A 22,208-nucleotide genomic window follows, 5' to 3' on the forward strand; every position below is an offset into this window, starting at 1 on the left:
GTTCCCCTAGATCTAATGTGGCACTACAAAGGACTTGAACATCAAAGCATGTAAACATGGACAAGATGGGTGAAATAAACATTAATGAAATCTTTGGGCATTCAGAAATGATCAAACACTGAAAAACACATCCTATTAACCACTGTGTTATTACATTTTTTTTTTCCAAAAGAGAACTGGTTCCTTAGGGAATATTCTAAGTTGATTCATAAGTTACTACATATTGATGCACACTTAAATAATTAAGGTGATATCATTCTGAACACAATGTTCATGTTCTCAAAAAGTTGTGCCCACTACTCCCAGTTATATATGTTAGAAAATGAAAAGTCAGTCGTAGATGTTTTCACTTCTTGCTGTCAAGGACTTTGAACATGTCTCAGGTTATTTATCAGTGCTGACCTTGGGCATAAAAATTTCACTCTTATTTCTAGGATGTTAGTCAAAAGAGGGATCATTTTATAAAGTTTATAAAATATACTTTTAAACAGGAGAAAAGCTCAAATGTTTTGTTAGCTCACTAGTGCAGTCTTTTGGGAACTCATTTATTTAAAAATATACTATTGTTACACACTCAGGGAAATACGTCTTTGTAAAAGAAAACTGTTTTAAACACAATATTTACAGCAATGCTCTTCTTTCACTCAGATAACCACTGTAGTTTTAAAAATAAACAGTAAAATGAAAGTCCTTCATTATGAATAACAAGGAACTTCCTTAGGCAATGACATTTTAAAGTAGAAGTAAGAAATACATTGTCTATCAAAGAGTGGGAGATATATGGGAATACAGGTAACAATTCTGTTTTAGTACAAGCTCAAGTCAGTGAAATATGAGATTTCATTACTAGAAGTTTATATACAGTGTAAAACAAATACCAAGAGATTAATTACATTTACCAATAAATTATCCCAGGATTTAATAGCTTTTTAAATATTTTCTCAATAAGTTTCTTTAAGCACAATTTTTACAATGATTCATCTCTGAATTAAAAACCTTTGGTTTAAGGCTAATGATTAATTAGCAGAATAATATCTCCTGAAACGTATATTAGTTGTGTCACATCCTTTACTGCCTTACAAATGCATGTAAAATAAATGTAAGCTTCTCATTATGACAAGAAAGTTTTACATATTTTGCTTTGACTTTCTTTGCTACCTCATGTTGGGCTATCTCATCCATTTTTTTTTCTAATCTAAACTCTTATTTGCTCGTTTTCTTTTTTAATTTATTTATTTATTTATTTTTATTTTATTTTTTTAGTGTTGTTAGTTGCCACCCTCTTTTCTAATTCTACTCCAGGACATTTAAATCAAATAATTTTCTTTTTGGAATCCTCGCTCCCTCTCACTAATATTCTTGTCCTCTGGCAATTTTTAAGTGGCAGTTCTTTCTCCCCACTTATGTTCCAGCTGAAATGTCACTAGTCGTAGGTGTTTCTTTATATCACCTATTTCCAACCTTTTTTTTTTTTTATCACGTGGCACACATAAACTAATTCTATAAATTCTGTGGGACACCAAAAAATATTTTTTTGCTAAATTGACAAAAAAGGAAGTATAATTTTGATTCATTCACATGGGACGGCTATTGTTGTGTTGGCTGTTGTCATTTTTTTTCTAATTTGACAATCTAAGGACAAATATGTCACTGCCCCTGACTGAATAGACAGGTATTTCATGTTTTAAAAATTCTTGCAGCACACCAGTTGAAAATTGCTGCTTTATATGATTGTGTTCTATTGTTTTACCACCTATATTTCAGCTGTAAGTTCTAAAAATAGAACTTCTTATTGTTTTCTGGCTTGTTCACAGTTGTATTCTCAGTACCTACCATGTGAAGCACATTCTAGGCACAAAACATATTTGTCAAATAAATTAATGTTATGGAAGCATATTTCATAGGAAAAAAAATTTAATTTGAAAGATAAGTCTCAGAAAGCATTAACATTGCTTGACCAGGCAGTGGCACAGTAAATAGAGCATGGGACTGGGATGTGGAGCACCCAGGTTTGAGACCCTGAGGTCGCCAGCTTGAGCATGAGCTCATCTGGATTGAAAAAGGCTCACCAGCTTGAGCCCAAGGTCACTGGCTTGAGCAAGGGGCCACTCGGTCTGCTGTAGCTCCCCTATCCCTCCACCCCCCCCCCCCTGTCAAGGCACATATGAGAAATCAATCAATGAACAACTAAGGAACCGCAATGAAAAATTGATGTTTCTCATCTCTCTCCCTTCCTGTCTGTCTGTCCCTCTCTCTGTCTCTCCCCCAAAAAATAAAAAAAAAGAAAAAGAAAAAAGAAAGCATTAACAATGCCAGATCAGTGGATAGCACAGTGGATAGCATGTCGGCCTGGGATTACTGAGGACCCCAGGTTGCCAGCTTGAGCACAGGGTAACAGGCTTGAGCATCGGATCATAGATATGACCACATGGTCGCTGGCTTGAGCCCTGAGTGACACAACTATGACTTGATGCTTCTCATATCTCTCATTTCCAGTCTGTCTGTCAATCTCTCTCTCTTTCTCTCTCTAAAAACTAAAAATAGAAAAAAAGAAAGCATTAACATTGTATGTTTATATATATATATAGTTTACATACCTAATATAAACTATTTATACATGACTAAATTATATATGTTAAATATATATTTTTACATGTGCCTAGTATAAAGGCCATCTAAACATTTCATATTATATCCTATAATTCAGGAAGCTATAATGCAAACCAACATACATCTCTCTTTTACATATGTATTCAATGCACCAATGCAATTATTTAAAATTTTTGCAGAGAATAATACATGAAAATATTAATGTATAGGCAACTTGGATAATAATCAATATAATTTTATGTTTGCAGAGGATGTCTATATGTGGCAAAATCCAAAAGAAAATATTATCAAGATATATTTACTACATAACAACAATATGCTTGGCAATAATTTTTTTTGAGTTGGTATAATTTTATTTTTTTGGATTTGCAATTTGAGAAAACCAGGATAAAAAACAGATTGAAGTCCTAATACTTTCTCAATTAAAATTTTCCTCACTAGTTAATTATTCTTTGCATATTTGAAACAATTATATATTTATAATCACAATTTAATGATACTTATTTTATTTTCTTACAAGTTTTGTATTTAATTTGTTCCTAGAAATGTTATTAGATATTTAAATTTTCCTCAAAGTTATTAAATATTTTTAAATGTATGACAATTAAACATTCATTTTTACTTTCTTTAAATATATCAACTTTCAAAAAAGCTACTAGATGAAACAAAAATATTTACATAACTTTTCCCCCTTTTTAGTTTCAGATTGAAGTTTTTCCAGGGACTTCAATTTTATTGTTGGGTTTGTTTTTTTTTTTAATTTATTTATTATAGAGACAGAGTGAGTCAGAGAGAGGTATAGACAGGGACAGACAGACAGGAACAGAGAGAGATGAGAAGCATCAATCATTAGATTTTCATTGCGTGTTGCAACACCTTAGTTGTTCATTGATTGCTTTCTCATATGTGCCCTGACCACGGGCCTTCAGCAGACCGAGCAACCCCTCGCTGGACCCAGCGACCCTGGGTTCAAGCCGGTGGGCCTTTGCTCAAACCAGATGAGCCCGCGCTCAAGCTGGCGACCCCGGGGTCTCGAACCTGGGTCCTCTGCATCCCAGTTCGATGCTCCATCCACTGTGCCACCACCTGGTCAGGCCGGGGACTTCAATTTTAAGCAGTTGTGTCCCACGCAGCCCGGCTCCACCCCCACCGGCAGACTGACCATTGTCCTCTCTGCCCCACTCTGCCCGGCTCCACCCCCACCAGCAGACTGACCATTGTCCTCTCACCGGCAGACTGACCACTGTCCTCTCTGCCCCACTCAGCCCGGCTCCACCCCCACCGGCAGACTGACCACTGTCCTCTCTGCCCCACTCAGCCCGGCTCCACCCTCACCGGTAGACTGACCATTGTCCTCTCCACGCTATATTTCTCACCCTGTCTCCAGAGGCGTCCTTCCATCTCTGTGTTCCTTTCCCGATATCTCCTCCGGGCTGACATCTCAATTTAGAATTTAGTTATGTGACTGAGCTTTGCTGTGAACGGGACTCTGGTTGTAATACTTGAAAAATCTAGTTGTATAGAAAGAAAAGTAACTTTGTGACTATAACTGTGAAAAATTGAAGTTCACTTTTTCCTAAATGTTCTCGTTCAATAAATCATTTTCTTTTAATTTTTGAGAAAGCTCAAGACATACCAGGATATGAATTAAAACAGATAAATTAATTAAAAAATATTTTAATGTTTTGACCATAAAAACTACTTTGGTTGGGAAACTCGATATATTTATATTTAGTCTAGTACACTAAGTCTATAGTGTATAAACAACTTTCTGGTTATTATGAATTTTGACAGGGTGAAAAGGAGAAAAACAAGCTAAAAATGGAAAGAACTGATTTTTTTACAGATACACATGAAAAAATATTGAGTTTTTTTAAAAAAATTAGATAATGTTTTAACACATGAGAAGGCAATGCAACCAATAAGCAAGAATAGGAAGCAGCCAGAAAGCAATATTTCCCAGGATTTTATAAATATTCTGTGGAGTATAAAATTTTGCAATCTAAGGAAAACAATGTTTGTCATATGGCTGAGTAATATAAACTTAATAAAAGAAATATAAGAAATCTACTTTATGTAAAAAAAAAAAAAAATGTCCGGGAACATTTAAAATACAGGAGGCTGAGCTATGCAATCACACCAAATCATTTTTTAAAATGATTTTACGTTACAAAATTTTACAATACAAAATTCTCCAGGGCCTGCCCTGATATTGATAAGCAAGAATTAACTTTAATTATGAGTCCTATCATAAACACAGCAAATGATAACTAGATTTGATATAATGTATTTAGTTAACTGGGTCATCTGTTCCCCATCAGTGTGTTGGTCAATTGGAATGAAAGCAGTAGTTATCCTAGAGGTCCCTTGGCCTGCTAGGCATGTCCAGGAGAATGTATTATCACATTCTGGAAAAGAGAAAGAGAAATGAACTTTCTACAGGGGAATTATGATTCTCCAGGTCAGGAGTTGTAAGAGCCACTGTAAATCGGAAAGAGCCTTTTCTCATGTTTCAGAGGCCAACAAAAACTAGGGCCAAGCTTTGGGTATACAAAATTTCCGCTCCAAGAGCTGGGAGCAGAATGTGTTTCTCACAAGGGCTGTAGAGAACACTAGGATCTGGTCTGCAGCATTGTAATTGCTGAAGCTGTCAGTTTGGCACTCTTACACCCTGGTATCAGGAGGAGAAAGCCCTTCCAACCTTCCCTGGCCTTGCACGACCCAGTGCCCGCCAGCTTTGTTTCTTTCCTGCCTTGGTCTGGCAATTGCGATGGAACACAGGTCTCAAAAGTGCTTCCTGTCTCTATGGAAACTGGCAGGCAGCACCAGACTGGCGGCCATGCTCCACGGTGGTTGGGCAGAGGGGCAGCACAGAAGGTGGATACCAGGTGTTGTACTCTATAAGGCAAGCGGAATCTGGAAAGGTTGAAGTAGAATGAGAGAAAATAAATGATACATGGTACCTTAGGAGAACAGAATGCTTAGTTTTTCAGACAAACCTAAAAGCTAGAATGAAGTAATGAGAAAAATCACTAGAGAATTCTAAGTATTTGAAATAACAGGGAGACGTTCCCCAAATGGAAACATTTGGTACTTAGCGATCAGTCTGAATGTTTCCTTTCATTTCCTTTCTCACATGACAGAACATTCATCGCACTTTTCTTAAGAAGTATAAGCTTCCATTAATGACATTTGTGTTTTTCAATCCAATAGGCTTTCGTACTCAATATGTGTTTCAGATCATACAACTTATCCAACCACAACTTTCACATTAGAAAGTTATTTGTTTAGAATGCCTTTCGTAATTTAGTGGAAGTAATAGCATGCTGTGCGTGCATTTAGATTATTTTTAGACTCTCATTTAAGCAACAAGAATGAGCTTGAACTTTTTAAGATGCAGGGTCTTCGTATAAATACTCCAAACTAGTTCATGAAACAGATTAGAAAAAGAAGGAGAGGGAAGAACAAAACTGAGAATAAGAGCCTAAAAAAAAAATAGTAAGCTGCGTTTGTATTTCATTTAAAAATGACTTACTTGTTCTTGTCATTTCTTATTGAGGTTGGTATTGAGGAATTTTTAATTGATTTTGTACATACTGATCTATTTGGCATCTGTGCTTTTCATCAGTGAAATATAAGAACATTAATAGAATTCCAGTGTTTTGCATTTAAAATGGGGTTCTTGAGAGGACATAAACATTAAAAAAACAAAAAAAAAAAACAAAAAAAACAAACCAAAACATTATATGTGCTATTTGATGCAGGTGCCAATAACTCTGTTGAATTAATTTATTTTGTAGACTCTGTTGACAGCTTTCATTAGGTATAAATAAGTTCCAGAACGAAGGGTCAAAATACATGGCATTATTTAGCTCATGAAAAAAATTTACACTTTCTCACTGAAAAATGGCATCTTAAATTCTCTTCACATTTTTTTTTTATTTGCTCCCCTTCACTGTTTGGTTTTTTTGTTTGTTTGTTTGTTTGTTTTTAATATCTGCTTCTTCCTTTGAGAAAGTTTTGTTCATTTTCAGGAAGAAAAATAATGAGGGTCCTCAGTTCCTGTTAAATAGCCCACAAAATTTGATCATTTACCCTGAAAAATCACTGACTGTAACACGCTCCTTCTCAGATGTGCAAAGGCATCAACCTCTGCCTGTCTGTCTAGATCTATCTCAGGTGATTATTGCTCTCGGTAAGTAAGCAGTCATGCGCTGTGTGCGCTGATCCACTGTCGCGGCCCAAATTTATTCTTCAGCGCAGGAAGAGAGATACAGAAAGCCATTGCCTTTACTCATCACCCATTCAGGAGATAGCAAGGCTTGAATGACGCCATTTTTGGAAGCAGAGCCACGGTGGTTTCAGATCAGTGTTCAACATGTAGCTCTGCCTGGCTACTCTTTTTCAACAAGACAGCTGGCTTTAGAGATCTCTCCTCACTGCGCTGCTTGTTGCTTCTTTAAGCTGATGGCACATCACAGGGTGTCCCCAGATTGAGGTGGCCGTAGTCTTAGAAGTTGCTTCTTTATGATTTTGTGCCAGTGAGCTAAATTCCCGGTCGTCAGAGAGTGGAAGCACGTGTGAAACATGTGAGGGAGGACACCCCTCCACTAACTGAGGTCAACAGGAGTCAAGACTCGGTTCACTTAATTCTGAACCTGGTAATTCTTATTAATCTAGACAAGGACATGTTTAGACTTTTTTTTTCTTTCTTAAGTATAGGACAGATGGGAACACTGAAGGAATAATAGCAACTATTGATCTGCTATTTAAAGACATGGTCTTGAGAAGCTATCTTTTCAGAATATTGACGAATTGCTCTTCACTAAATTGTCTTCCATAGCAATAAAATAACAAATTATTTTCATCCCACTTCTAAAATGAATCTAAATGGTTTTAAACTACTGATGCTAGTTAGAGAGACATAAACTTGGCAGCCTAAGAAAAACTAGTAGGTCAGGATCATTACCCTCAGCATTGGATAAAAGAGATCTTATCTAAAAGATTTATTTTTATTTTTATTATTGGAAGTACAGTGGTAGAAAAAGAAAGAGCACTATTGAAAAATGGTTGCGCCTGACCAGGTGGTGGCGCAGTGGTTAGAGCGTCGGACTGGGATGCGGAGGACCCAAGTTCGAGACCCCGAGGTCGCCAGCTTGAGCGCAGGCTCATCTGGCTTGAGCAAAAAGCTCACCAGCTTGGACCCAAGGTCGCTGGCTCCAGCAAAGGGTTACTTGGTCTGCTGAAGGCCCACGGTCAAGGCACATATGAGAAAGCAATCAATGAACAACTAAAGTGTCACAATGAAAAACTGATAATTGATGCTTCTCATCTCTCTCTCTCAGTTCCTGTCTGTCCCTATCTATCCCTCTCTCTGACTCTCTCTCAACTGTCCCTGTAAAAAAAAATGGTTGCAGAAAAAAGAAAAAAAATAATGATTGAAAAACAGACTAAAAATATGAAGAAAGGTAACTTCAAAACAATAACTAACCTGCACCAGAAAGATGTTTTTTCAGAAAACAGTACACCTTATTTATACTAAAAATGCATTCAACAGACCCAACCAGAGGTTTCAAGGGTATTTTCCTCAGTGGTGCCCTGTAAATGTTTAACAGCTCTTTCGGGGGGGGGGGGATTTAACAAGAAAAAAAAAAAGTCGGCTAGAGTTGTTCGCCATTCCATTGTGAAAATAACCCCACTGTGGTCAATTTCAAGCTACCGTCGTATCTCACTGAGCATGCAGTGAGAAGGCGGCAGTGGTCCCATGCTGATGCGAGCCACCTGTACCCCTTCACTGCTTTTACTTCAGCTGAAGATGCTCCTCTGCGTGTTAAAAATAGATGCCGGAAGGTCTAATTGCATCTTTGAAATGTTTGACTCCAAACTACATGCTTCTTTTATAACAGTTCCTCAGTCAGAATTTCCACTTTACTTTTTTACTACAGTTCTGTAGTGAGACACGTGAGATCTGAAGACAGGGTGCAGGAGTTCAAAACCTGCCGCTAGACCCTTTTAGCTCTAGGACTAGGAGCGCAGCATTTAAGGGCTCCTTGCATCTGTTTCCTTCGCTTCAAGGTAAAGATGATGACATTCTTGGCATGAAAATTAAATCCTTGTTAAAGGAGACATACTTTAGAATGGTGCTTATTAATTCGTGTTTCCTCTTTTAGAGTTAGCTGTGGTTTTCTCATGTTTACTTCTGGTTTTAGTGATGGTTGATGGATGACGTGACATAGGAAGGCATGTGAACATAACAAATGTCCAGACCTGCAGAGAACTTTTATAAGAGTTTATTTGAGCCAAACTGAGGACAGGTGCCAGGAAGCAATATATCAAGTGCTCATCTTTGCAGCTTTTTTTTTTTTAGGCATTTGTGATTAAGGAGGGAACCAAGGAAGGTTACATGAAGGTAGGGAAAGGCACGGTAGAGATTAGGTTGCAGCATAGTTAACAGGAGTATGTGCTCTCTACTTCCGTGTGGGGTATTCCTTCTGGTGTTCCAAAAGTGTATTGATTTAGATGCACAAGAACAAGGGGCTGGGCTGACAGCACCTTGACTAAAGAAATTATAGGCCTGAGGCACGACTACCCAACATGACCTGCCCAGTTAGGAATTTATGATCAATCACCCTGTGAGGTTACTGTCCATAGACTACCTGTTTTTCATCCATGGTTACTACTAAAATGAATGTTGATGCAAGGGAAATTGCACCATAAAGGGAGGGTAAAATGCTTTTAGTCACAGAAATTTGTCTTCTTAAGAAAGCTTAGTTAGAGCTTATTGTACTGAACATTCCAGAAACATTATTGTCTTTCATGTTTTCCTCCTCTGGTGCATAGATTTGGTACAGTATGTTTTTTTTTCCCCCTGTTCCATTTTGGGAGTTGCCAATGGTGTTGGGTATGTCTGTTCTAGATCTCCATCTGTTACATCTTCTTATGAACATTCATGATGTTCAAATAGAATGTAAAAAAACTCTCAAGTTATTATAACTAAAAAGCCTTTATGATTTAATTGTCCGTATTTTTTTCTGGATGAAGAGTGAGTCTCTTAGTCTGCTCTTCCATTTTGACCATGAATGAATGCAGCAGACTTGAATTACTCCGTTCATTACACTATCACACGTTCCTCTTCAAATGCTGGTGGTTCTAAGAAGATGCTCTCCTTTTGGAAAATGAGTACCCACTGAGAATACCGATTCACAATAAAGAGTGTTAAGCAGTGTAGCTGATGCAAAGATAAATAAGATGCCCTTGTTTCCTGATCCTTAATTAGCTTAGGAACAAGTAAGGGAGTCTGATACCCATGCAAATAATAAAAAGAAATAAAGACAGAGAAAAGGGGGAAGATGGTGGACATAGGTTGCCTGGAAAAATAGCCAACTTGTACACGTCTAAATTGGAAGTTGTGTTTTCTTTAAGTCTCATCGTAAATTTGTTTGTCAAGAACTTGATGGAAATACTTGTGTATATTTAAAGACCCAGTTGCTCCTCTGCAGCTGGTATGTTCAAGAATGATTAATCTATGTAATAAACTGATTACTACAGTCATTACATTAAAAAAAAAAAAAGAATGACGGCTCTAAATCCTAACATAGAGGTAAGCTTAGCTAGAGGAGGATCATTTTAAAATAAGGCTCAATGATGTGACCCATGCATTTTAGAAATCCTTGTTGATAAACAAAATTAGACTTAGACTGCCTTCTGCCATGCCATTCCATTCTTTCTAGATTTCTGATTATTCTGTAAATTCCTTAGCATATTTTTCCCCCCATGACATCTTTCAGATGTTGATTTATACAAGATAAGACATGTGGTAGATCCCCCAAAATATGTGTCTGATTAAGGCACTGAGAATGAATCCTTACTTTGGCAATATACTAATTCTACTAACTGGGAAAATGAGTAATTCTTTGGAAAGATTCTCTGAGATTGAATTAAATGATGACCTTGAGCCATGAGGAGTTAAAAGCAAAATGTAGCATCTAACTTGACACTTTCTCCAGGTTATAACCAGATGTAAAAGGCAATTCAAATCTTCTAGAAGTTTGTTTGATTGCCTACAACACCGGCTTTTGAATTGATTTTTGGAAATTACATATCCTAAGGGTGTTTAGGATTAGTAGAGTCTCCATGTGAATTTGCTCTCAGTTGGGAAAAACTAAATTATTTGACCACAGGGATTTCAGGCCACAGGGAACTGAAGGCATATATTTCAAAGTCAGAATCCACATGGGGAGATGATGGCGGAAAGCAGTGCTCATCTCCTACCCTGGAGGACAGAGTACAGGTGGTCCCGTGTATACAGAGTACCTGGCATACAGAGGAGCCTAGGAAATACTACTTTCTTCTAAGGGCCAGTAAAGAAAGACTGAAATAATTATCAAAAGTAACTTCTGAATAAGGATGTTTACGGGCAGTTAATACTGACATCCTCTCGTACTTTTTTCATTTTTTATTTTTTGTATTTTTCTGAAGTGAGAAGAGGGAGGGAGAGAAACAGACAGACTCCCTCATGTGCCCGACTGGGATCACCCGGCATGCTCATCTGGGACATTGCTCCATTGCAACCAGAGCCATTCTAGCACCTGAGGCTGAAGCTGTGGAGCCACCTTCAGTGCCTGGGCCAACTTTGCTTCAATGGAGCCTTGGCTGCAGGAGGGGGAAGAGAGAAATAGAGAGAGAGGGGAAAGGTTGGAGAAGCAAATGGGCATTTCTCCTGTGTGCCCTGGCCGGGAATCGAACCTGAGACATCTACATGCTAGGCTAACACTCTACCACTGAGCCAACAAGCCAGGGTTGACATCCTCTCTTATTTGATTTTAATGTTATAACTGAAATTTATGAGAACATTATTTAGCTAGGTATGCAATTTAAAGTTTATTTGTTAAAGAACTCACTCATTTTTTCCCCAGTGTTGTGTAATTCACTTTTAAACAGTGACAAAGTTACTATGCCCCTGTAGCCTTAGAGAAAACACAAGAATAAAATGTTGACCTGTCAGAACAAACTCCCAATGGTTCATTGACCTTGTTTCACAATGGAAAAATCGCTTTACCTCCTTGTGTCAGTTTACCCATCTGTGAAATGAGGATAATGTTTTTTATGGGGATGCTTGAAATTATTTTGCAAATGTAGTAGATGAAATTGTTGCAAGCATCATTGCTCGCCCCCCCCCCCCCACTTCTTTAAAGAAACAGTATTATTTATGTACTAGTTGGCAGTCAGATTGTCATCTGGGGTGAAATATGTGTATCTGTTATCAATTGTGTGCTTTTTATTACATTAAGAATGCCCTCCTCCCCCATATTGCTTTATTTACACATTAGGTCAATACCTGGGAACCCAAGCAAAGTATCTTTAAAATTATTGCAAGCTTCATATTTATGAGCTGCTCATCCCATATCCATGGTAATTATTGCTTCTTCCTGTTTTACCTCATGTTTTCTCTGATGTGGTTTTTCGCCTCACCTCACTTCACAAGATTGATAGTTCTCCATGTCTCCCTGCTAGAGGTCACCTCTGAGCTGAAGACAAAACACATCCCCACTCTGGCTCCTGTTGACTTGCAAGTCAACTATCAAAGAATTTATTCCAGACATCTCCTAACCTCAATATAAAAACTGCACCCTAAAGATTATAGCGCAATGTCCTAGGGAGTTGCTATAGTGACTCTAAGAGGTTGGCATTGAGGAGAGAAAGCTACTGATATCAGATTTCTGATAGGCATAATTATATAAAGTGGTCATGAACCTCTATGCTGATGTCATTTAGGTCTGGAAAAAAAGTTTCCCCTTCAGGCTCTTCTGTCTCTTATGGTGCCAATCAACAGGCTTCTTGGTAATAAGATTCTTCATGCCAATATCTCCTTAAGTGGTGTTTGTAGTAATGATAGAATCATTTCAAAACTAAAGAAAAAAAATATGTTTTACGGGTGTGATTAAGTCATCATAATGTTCTTGCATGTGTAAATTATTCTTGACCTAATGAACTACCTTGCTCACATAAAAGTATCTTAACCCAGCTCTAGAAAGTATTTTTTTTTACCCATGTTGATAATTGTTACCAGACGTGGAAAAGCTTCTCTTCAGATCATCTTGCTTAGGTGAAATTTACCTACTATGTTTCCATGTACATGAACTTTGTTTTAACTATTGAAAGTGCTGTTATTAAGTAAAGTTAATAAATGAATTACTTTAATAAATAACTCTACTTAAGAAAACAGAAAATAATTTTTAATGATATCCATATTGACAAGGGTCATTTAAAACTTACTTTCTCTTGATTACAAAAGAAATACATGCAAATCATAAAAGATATAGGAAGGAACAACAAAAATATCTCTATTTTTTAAGGTCAGAGTAATCACTATAAGTTTTTGGTGGATATTTTACAACTGAGTACTTTTTTAAAACTATTTACATTGTTTTCTCTCACATGCTTTGTATTTCTAAAAAGAATAGCAACACATACAAGAAACCCTGGTGAAGTAAAGATTTTTTTAAAAAAAATTCTTTATCAGATATTGAATCTAAAAGTTCTAGTACCGATATTTTACAGACTAGTCAAGATTGTAAAAGTTACCTGACAAGTCTTTAATGTGTTACCCTTCTGCTTTAGAGAGTGCAATCCATCTAAAATTATTACAGTGCCATGTCTTCAAAAATGACCAGGTTTAACACCATATAAATATTGAAAGGCCAGGAAATTAATGGTAATCATGTTACTAGTTAAATATAGATCTTTTTGGATGTCTAGAGGGAAAAGAATGTTTTATCTCAAAACTGTTGTTCTCTGATTAATGATTTTCAATTATTTTTCTGTCTTTTTGTATTATATAATTTTGTTGCTGTTTGGTTGGTTTACATTCTATTTGGAATAAGAGGTTAAATACAATGTAGCTCTTTTATAACTTTCATTTAATCAACATTTTCTTTAATCCCCTTTTAGGCAGCCAAGGGCAGTTTCCACTAACACAGAATGTAACGGTTGTTGAAGGAGGAACTGCAATTTTGACCTGCAGGGTTGATCAAAATGATAACACCTCCCTCCAGTGGTCAAATCCAGCTCAACAGACGCTCTACTTTGATGACAAGAAAGGTGAATACATTTTCTTTTAAACATTTTAATCATATTCTGAAATACCCTAATTATAATAAATTGATTTTTCTGAGATGATTCAAATTATTCCTTTTGATTACCAAACTGCTGCTGCTTGTATTTAAACATGTTAAATATTAAATACTCTAGTTTGCAAGTCATAAACACTAAAGATAACTTATGTCAACTTTTTAATAAAATAAACAGTTCTAATTCTGTTTCAAAAATAGCTTTATGCCTTCTCCTAACAAGCATCTTCTATCCAGATACCATTTTTTTGTTATTGTTGTTTTGTAGCTGCATGGCATAGAGATGGAATATTTTGTCTTCACTTCTGGGAGTGTGATATGTTATTTTTACTACTCGCACCTTAATACATTTAGGAAGATACTAGATGATTTTAGAAAGTTTTATGATTCATTCTCATGAGTTGGGTTTGAAAGTAAGACTGGAGAAATGATTTTCATAATAAGTTTAAATAACCCCATGTTTCCAAAATAAATTAAAATGAAGTAAGACACAGTCTTTACTTCAAATTGAGTTGGATTTTATTAGTTAACTGAGTTTCCAAATGGGATGATAGACTTTGATTAAACTTTTTTAGAAGTGTAAAAAACTTCACATTGTATAATTCAGACAAATAATTAAAAAGGCATTTTGATTTTGTAGGCCTTCATTCATTGTTATAAGCTTTAGGATAAAAATGAATTCATGAACTCTAATGAAATATGGAACTGTGGCTTTAGATTTATATGAAATATATAGGCTATAAGTATCTATTTATTATATACTAGCTACTTAATATGGTCTTATATCAGATTTCTTATGAGTCTGAGCAGCTAAGATTAAGGTAATATGAAATCAATATTTATATAAGAGTAGCCAAATTAGTCCAATAAATGTGCCCATTACACCTAAAATATTAAGTTACTATATTTTGTGCGTTGCTATAATTTTCCCTCTTAGATATAAGAAATTCTTTTATTCCTCTATATGTATTAGTAAATCTTCTTTTCCTCCTAGGTACATATAAAGATTTATATTTAAATAATCACATAATAATCATTAATTTTTTCTAGATTTAAGATAAACTCTTTGGCTTATTTTAATCTTTAGTATAGAATGAAAGGTAGATTAAAAATCTAATTTATTTATTTTACAAATATTCTTTGAAGATTCCTTTGTACAAGGCAGAGTTGGAGAACAGATAGATAATCCCTGCTCTTATAGGGCATGCAGTCTAGTAGAAGAGACAGACAATAAGCAAACACATGAAAAATATATATTTTAGAGTGCATTTATAGTGAAAAAATGTTCTCTCATAGATATCTCAATAGATAGATATTTCTATAAATAGAAACAGATTTATATTGACTGATATATACAGAGAGAAAAAAAGAGAGAAGAAGTGAGTTTAGGAAATTGTGGAGGTTTTGTAAGTATAAAATTATAAAGTGACCAACTTTTTTACAGTGAAAAGGAGGACAAACATAAATTGAAGAAAACAATATAAATAAAAGAAACATTTTATTCATTGCAACAATAATACACTATAATATGATAAATGCATAATAAAATATTTGTAACATTTTAATTGTAATTATGCTTACATGCCTATTACTTGTTCATAATAATTGTGAGAAAAAAGTACTCATGTAGATAACTTTATCTACATGAGTACTTTTCCATTGAATGAATATTTTTTGTGAATGTATCATCTTGTAAAAATATATTGCAAATATCTGAACAAGAAATATCCTTCATATTGAATTTTACAGCAAGTGCTGCAGCTAAAGTATCAACATTCAATCTTGATTTCTCACTTACCCAAAAATCATTAGCAGCTAAAAAATCTCTTTCAACTGCTGCATTAGTTCCAGGGCAACACAATGTAAATTGAACAAGAATAAGAAAATTTTCACATGGAATTTGTTCATTTTTGAAATGGCTGAATATTTCCATCTATCTTTTTATTAATTTCAACATGTTCATTTTCCCATTGTATTAATTTTTCAGAGTTTAAAAATACATTCAGTCTTCTAATTTCTTCAAAGAGACAATTGTCGTCTATTTTGATCTCTGGCATTTCTTTAGATAAAAACTCATGACAAAATTTAATATCTGTCCAATACACTTGTGATGAAGTAAAAAAAAATCATTAAAAACTGTTATTTTCCATGATGTTTGTTTCAGAACATTCTTCGACATTGAAAACATGTCTGGTAAAAATTCTGCACTTTTTTGAGAAACTTTTTTGTTATGCCCGACTTTGATTCCTCTAAGTCTGACAATTTTCTTTTTATAATTAAAGGAAGAAATTTTTCTTCAAAACAAAATTTATATTGAAGGATAAAGTCATTCAAAATAAGACTAGTTTCTGTAGCTGAAATGTGTTCACCTTCAATATTTTGAATTGTTTTGTGAAAAATAGATGCTTGATTATGTACAAAATACATTAATATCTCAAATATTTTATTTTTGAAAAACTATTCCAGGATTTTAGGACATTTTTCTAAACTTAAAAAATGTGAACAGAGAGGCTCAAATAATTGTAGAACAAGCTCTATAGCAGGTGTTAGAGGAAGCCATCTAACTTTTGAATATCCTAAAAAATTTTTTTGTATTCAACATCTGCTTCTTCACAAAATTGTTTGAAAGTAGTAACACAAATAATAAAACAACTGACATGCAAATAAATTGTAGTTATTTTTACTTCTAAATCAATTGGCATGGCACATGACACTGTGTTGATTGCATTTGACAAAATATCTACATTACAACCTATTCCTAGTATTTTCTTTTGGAGTAACTCTTGTAATTTTACATACACATTATATACCCTTTTGTGTCTGCCCACCAAAATTTGTATTATCAGCCATTAGTGAAACAACTTTGGATTTCAAATTGTTTTCATTTGTTACTCTGTATAGATGGTTTGACAAAATTTCAGAAGTTTTGTCCTCAATGAATTCTAAATTAAAAAATTTTTACTTGAATGCCCTTGATAACATTAAAATATTTTACTATTATTGGATATAATTTAATTTCATTATGATTTGATGCATCAGATAAAATTGTTATAAATGCTGCAGTTTCCAAATCCTCTGTAAGTATTTTGTCACAGTAATTTTTAAATACTGATTTCAAAATAGCCTCGTATTTTTGTCCTGGCATGTGAAAACTTTGCATTGTGAAACTTTTTCAATAATTTAGTTGTACAATCCATTCTACGAAAACTTTGATTGTGAATTATGGTATGAAATGCAAATGTTCCCTCCTTTGCAGCCAACTTTTTTTCATCTTCAGATAATTTGAAGTTTTAAAGAAACTTGTTACTTTACAACTGGAAGCTGATGTGTCTAATGATTGCTGATGTTTGTTGGTGGTCAAGTATTTCATTATCACTGCTCTGCCTCCAACTGCAATACAAAATTCTCTGCTGCAAATATTGCAGAATACAATGGTATTTTTCTTTGATATGAGGAGTGGAAATTCCTTTTTCAATTTATCGTTGAAAAGGCATTTTCTCTTTTTTTATTTTTCCATCCCTTAAATAAAATTAAAAATAAAATATAGAACAACACGAATCATGCAAACACATTAGGAACTGAAAACGTTACATCATTGTAGATAAATTTTCCAGAAGCTAAACTGACAAAACTAAATATCAAAAAACCCACTAATTTGGAGTGATATTTAGGTATATTTATGATTTTCTAATTAAAAAATGTCTGTTTTTGCAACTATTTAATCAAAATGCATTATTAATAGATATGATTTGAGGTAAATTTCCACTTTAAAACTCAAATTTCAGGATAGTACTTTTAAATAAAACTATACGTATTTGGAAATTATGTATATTAAAAAGATAATGAATAATCGTGAATTGTGCTTACCTGTCTATGATTGAATATTCACTGAGAAAGAAATAATTGTGAGTCTACAATTTCATGTTGTGCTTCAGTAAGAAGTACATAAAGCCATTTGCGCACTTGGTATATTGCTCACTCTCCCAAGGTCTCCTGTGCGGAGCGCATGTGTCTCATAATCACGTCTCACCGCTCTGTACTGATCCTTAATGAATCATCATGTCAAATATAAACACGTCACATAACACGCAATGGATCAACTCTGCATCGATTGAGTATGGACATTTACAGATTATTCTTCCAATATCAAAAAGGAGGACATGTAGGAGGACACTTTTCGAGGGAGGGCAAAACTTACAAAAGAAGGACTGTCCTCCCTAAAGAAGGACAATTGGTCACCTTAGAAATTAATAGGGCAGGCCAGCAAACTGGAGACTCAGGAAAGAATTGATATTTCCACTCAAATTTGAAGGCAGTCTGAGGACAGAATCCCTTCTTAGTGGGTGTGGGTCAAATAAGTTTGTAAATATGATGTATATGTTTGCTCGCTTATAGTTTGCATTGGGTGTGAGGGACAGGCTGTAGGCTGGCAAAGTCCTTATAGCCTAAGGTTTAGTTTTAAGATTAAACCTATCCCACTATTTTAAATATTAAAATCTTTTCAACATCCTTTTAATAGTAAGATCTTCTCAAAACTAAGATTTTTCCCACACACTTGACTGTTGCATGATGGGGAGTGGTGCACTCATGTGACGAATCCCATTTATGCCTCAGATAAGTGACTTTGTTTCAGAGACTTTTTTATTTTTATATTGGCTTAAAGGCTTTAAGTTTTACACTATAAAATAAGGCTGACTGGGGGCTCTCTCTCTCAGTTCCTGCCATCAGCATTGCAGAGGAGAGGCAGCCAAGATGGTGGAGAGCTGAAGGAGAAGCCAGTTTGTACAGAGTTTGTGCAGAAAGGAGATGGAGAACAGAGGTGAATAAGGCTGGTGAGGTAGAAACCTTTGATTCTAGGAATACTCAGATAATTCAGTGGCTTTGGGAACCCTGAATGGAAAGGAAAGTGTTTTCCCACTCTTTGTATTTACTCGCTTGCTGGATGCGAGCTAGGATTAAAGGTAATGGCCCACCAGTTCTTGCATTACTGTCTGTCCGAATCAAATGTGAAACTGTACAGGCCAGGTCGCTCTGATGGTGACTGCCACTACTGGCTTTACAGTAAGCTTCAGTCTTTCTCTTTTTTAAGTCCATCAACTGATTGAATAAGGCCCACCCACATAATGCAAATAATCTTTACTTATCTACCAATTTAAATGTAAATCTTATTTAAGACCTGACTTTAATGGTTGAACTAATTTACATTCCCATAAACAGTGAATGAGGGTTCCTTTTTCTCCACAGCCTCTCTAACACTTATTACCTGTCTTATTGATAATAGCTAATCTAACAGGTGTGAAGTATTATCTCATTGTAGTTTTGATTTGCATTTCTCTAATAGCTAATGAAAATGAACATTTTTTTATATACAGTAGTACCTTGAGATATGAATTTAATTTGTTCTGTAACCGAGCTCATAAGTCAGTCAACTCGTATATCAAACTGCTGATACTGGACTTGTGCACCAACACGCCAACTAGTGGCAGCTTCCCAAATCATGACTCGTATCTCGGAATTTTGCTCAGATCTCGAACAAAAATACAGACCAAGTCTCAGCTTGTATCTTAAAAAAAAATTGTATGTTGGTCTGTTTATATCTCAAGGTACCACTGTATCTGTTGGCCATTTGTATTTCTTCCTAAGAGAAGTGTCTGTTCATGTTCTCTTGCCATTTTTTATTGGATTGTTTGTTGTTGAGTTTTGTGAGTTCTTTATATATTTTGGATATTAGCCCCTTATCTGAGCTTTTGTTTGAAAATATCATCTCCCATTTAGTTGGCTGTCTTTTTGTTTTGTTGTCAGATTTTTTTGTTGTGCATAAGCTTCTTAGTTTGATGTGGTCCCATTCATTTACCTTTGCCTTTAATTCCCTTGCCTTTTGGGTCAAATTCATAAAATGTTCTCTATTGCCAAGGTCCATGAGTTTGGTACCTATGTTTTCTTCTATGTAATTTATTGTTTCAGATCTTATATTTAGGTCTTTGATCCATTTTGAATTAATTTTTGTGCAAGGAGACAAACTGTAGTCAAGTTTCATTTCTTTTGTGTGTTACTTTCCAATTTTCCCAGCACCGTTTATTGGAAAGACTTTCTTTTCTCCATTGAGTGTTTTTGGCTTCTTTATTAAAGATGATCTTACCATATATATGTGATTTTATTTCTGGGTTCTCTATTCTGTTCCATTGGTCTGTGTGTCTATTTTTCTGCCAGTACCATGCTGTTTTGATTATTGTGGTTCTGTAGTATAGAAAATATGGTGGTTCCTCAAAAACTTAAGAATAGAACTGCCATATGACCCAGCAATTCCTCCACTGGGTATATACCCACAAAAATTGAAAACATGGGTATGTAAAGAAACAAGCACCCTTATGTTCATTGCAGCATTGTTCATGGTGGCCAAGACATGGAAACAGCCAAAATACCCTTCAATAGAGGATTGCATAAAGAAGATGTGGCAAATGCAAATCAAAACTACAATGAGATACCATCTCACATCTGTTAGATTAGCTATTATCAACAAGAGAGTTAATAACAAATGTTGGAGAGGCTGTGGAGAAAAAGAAACTCTCATCCACTGTTGGTGGGAATGTAAAGTAGTACAACCATATGGAAGAAAGTATAGTGTTCCTTCAAAAAATTAAAAATAGAGCTACCATATGACCCAGCAATCCCTTTACTGAGTATATACCCCCCAAACTCAAAAACATTGGTACGTAAAGACACATGCAGCCCCATGTTCATTGCAGCATTGTTCACAGTGGCCAAGACATGGAAACAACCAAAAAGCCCATCAATAGATGATTGGATAAAGAATATGTGGCACATATACACTATGGAATACTACTCAGCCATAAGAAATGATGACATCGGATCGTTTACAACAACATGGATGGACCTTGATAACATTATACGAAGTGAAATAAGTAAATGAGAAAAAACTAAGAATTATATGATTCCATACATAGGTGGTACATAAAAATGAGACTCAGGGACATAGAGAAGAGTGTGATGGTTACTGAGGGTGAGGAGGGAGGAGAAGGAAGAGGTGAGGGGAGTTGAAGGGCAGAAAGAAAACCAGATAGAAGGTGACGGAAGACAATTTGACTTTGAGTGATGGGTATGCAACATAATCAAATGTCAAAATAACCTGGAGATGTTTTCTCTGAACCTATGTACCCTTATTTATCAATGTCACCCCAATTAAATTAATAATAAAAAGGGTGTGGTACATATAGACAATGGAATACTACTCAGCCGTAAGATATGATGACATAGTATCATTAATGACAACATGGATGGACTTTGATAACATTATACTGAGTGAAATAAGTAAATCAGAAAAAGCCAAGAACTCTATAATTCCTTACATAGGTGGGACACAAAATTGAGACTCATGGACATAGATAAAAGTGTAATGGTTACCAGGGGATGAGAAAGAGAGGAAAGGGAGGGGGGTGGAGAGAAGAAGAGGAGCTTAAAGAGAAACAAAATATCTGGTGACAGAAGACAATTTGATTTTGGGTGATGGGTATACAGCATAATGGATTGTCTAAATGATGTGAAGATGTTTTTTCTAAATCTATGCACTCTGGTCGACCAATGACACCCTGTCATAGTTAATTATCTAAATAAATTAATTAATTTAAAAAAAGAAGACCTGACCTGTGGTGGTGCAGTGAATGGAGCAACAACCTGAAACACTGAGCTTCTGATTCGGAACCCTGAACTTGCCTGGTGTAAGTGTATATGGGAGTTGATGCTTCCTGCTCCTCCCCCCTTCTCTGCCCCTCTCTCTCTCTAAAACGAATAAATAAAATCTTTAAGAACATTTTTTAATGTTATTTAAAAATACTTGTACAACAACCCCAAGCTGGTGTTATCACGTATCTGGGTACCGTGGCCTAATTAGTTGACAGATAAAGTAACTATTACAGAGGCCATATTATGTTTTCATAAGAGTGTTTAATGTGCAATTCATGTTTAACAGAGACTTCCAGTCACAGAAATTTTTTTGTGCTTTAAGAATATTTTAAGAAGTCTTAAAATTTATTTAAAACATTCATCTGCTAAACACTCATTATAGTGGTATTAATGTAAGTTAAATCTTTATTAATATTATTGATTTTTTAATACTTCTCAAGAGCTTTTTTATCCCACTGTAAAAATTTTAAACATACTTATGAAACAATAAAATATCTCTTTTAAATTAGTAATGACTAAAGAATTTAATGTGATATTCTTAAGGCTTTGTAAAAAAAAAAAAAAAAAGGATATTAGTTTGTTCCTTCACAATATTTGGAGGAGTTTATTGCATTTGTTTTAAATCAAGTAGTCTATATTGATTTCCAAAGAATGAAGTTCTATTTCTTAAAGAAAATTAAATACATAAGCAAGAAGTCAAATAGAGATTTGACAACCTGTTTTGCTTGTGGTATTAATTGATTATGTATGTTTGTAAATAAATATTTA

The 22,208-nt window shown here is 35.0% G+C and overlaps 1 protein-coding gene across 3 annotated transcripts in view; it reads left to right on the forward strand.

Moving 5' to 3' along the window:
- CADM2 (cell adhesion molecule 2) overlaps window positions 1–22,208 on the forward strand; it is a 1,163,936-nt gene that overhangs the window by 848,954 nt on the left and 292,774 nt on the right. For all 3 annotated transcript variants that reach the window (XM_066347042.1, XM_066347045.1, XM_066347044.1), the window contains one exon: window positions 13,561–13,710. In XM_066347042.1, the coding sequence (XP_066203139.1) occupies window positions 13,561–13,710 (150 nt within the window). The remainder of the gene's footprint in view (window positions 1–13,560; window positions 13,711–22,208) is intronic.

Source organism: Saccopteryx leptura, chromosome 8 (genome assembly GCF_036850995.1).
Source record: "Saccopteryx leptura isolate mSacLep1 chromosome 8, mSacLep1_pri_phased_curated, whole genome shotgun sequence".
Classification (NCBI taxonomy): Eukaryota; Metazoa; Chordata; class Mammalia; order Chiroptera; family Emballonuridae; genus Saccopteryx; species Saccopteryx leptura.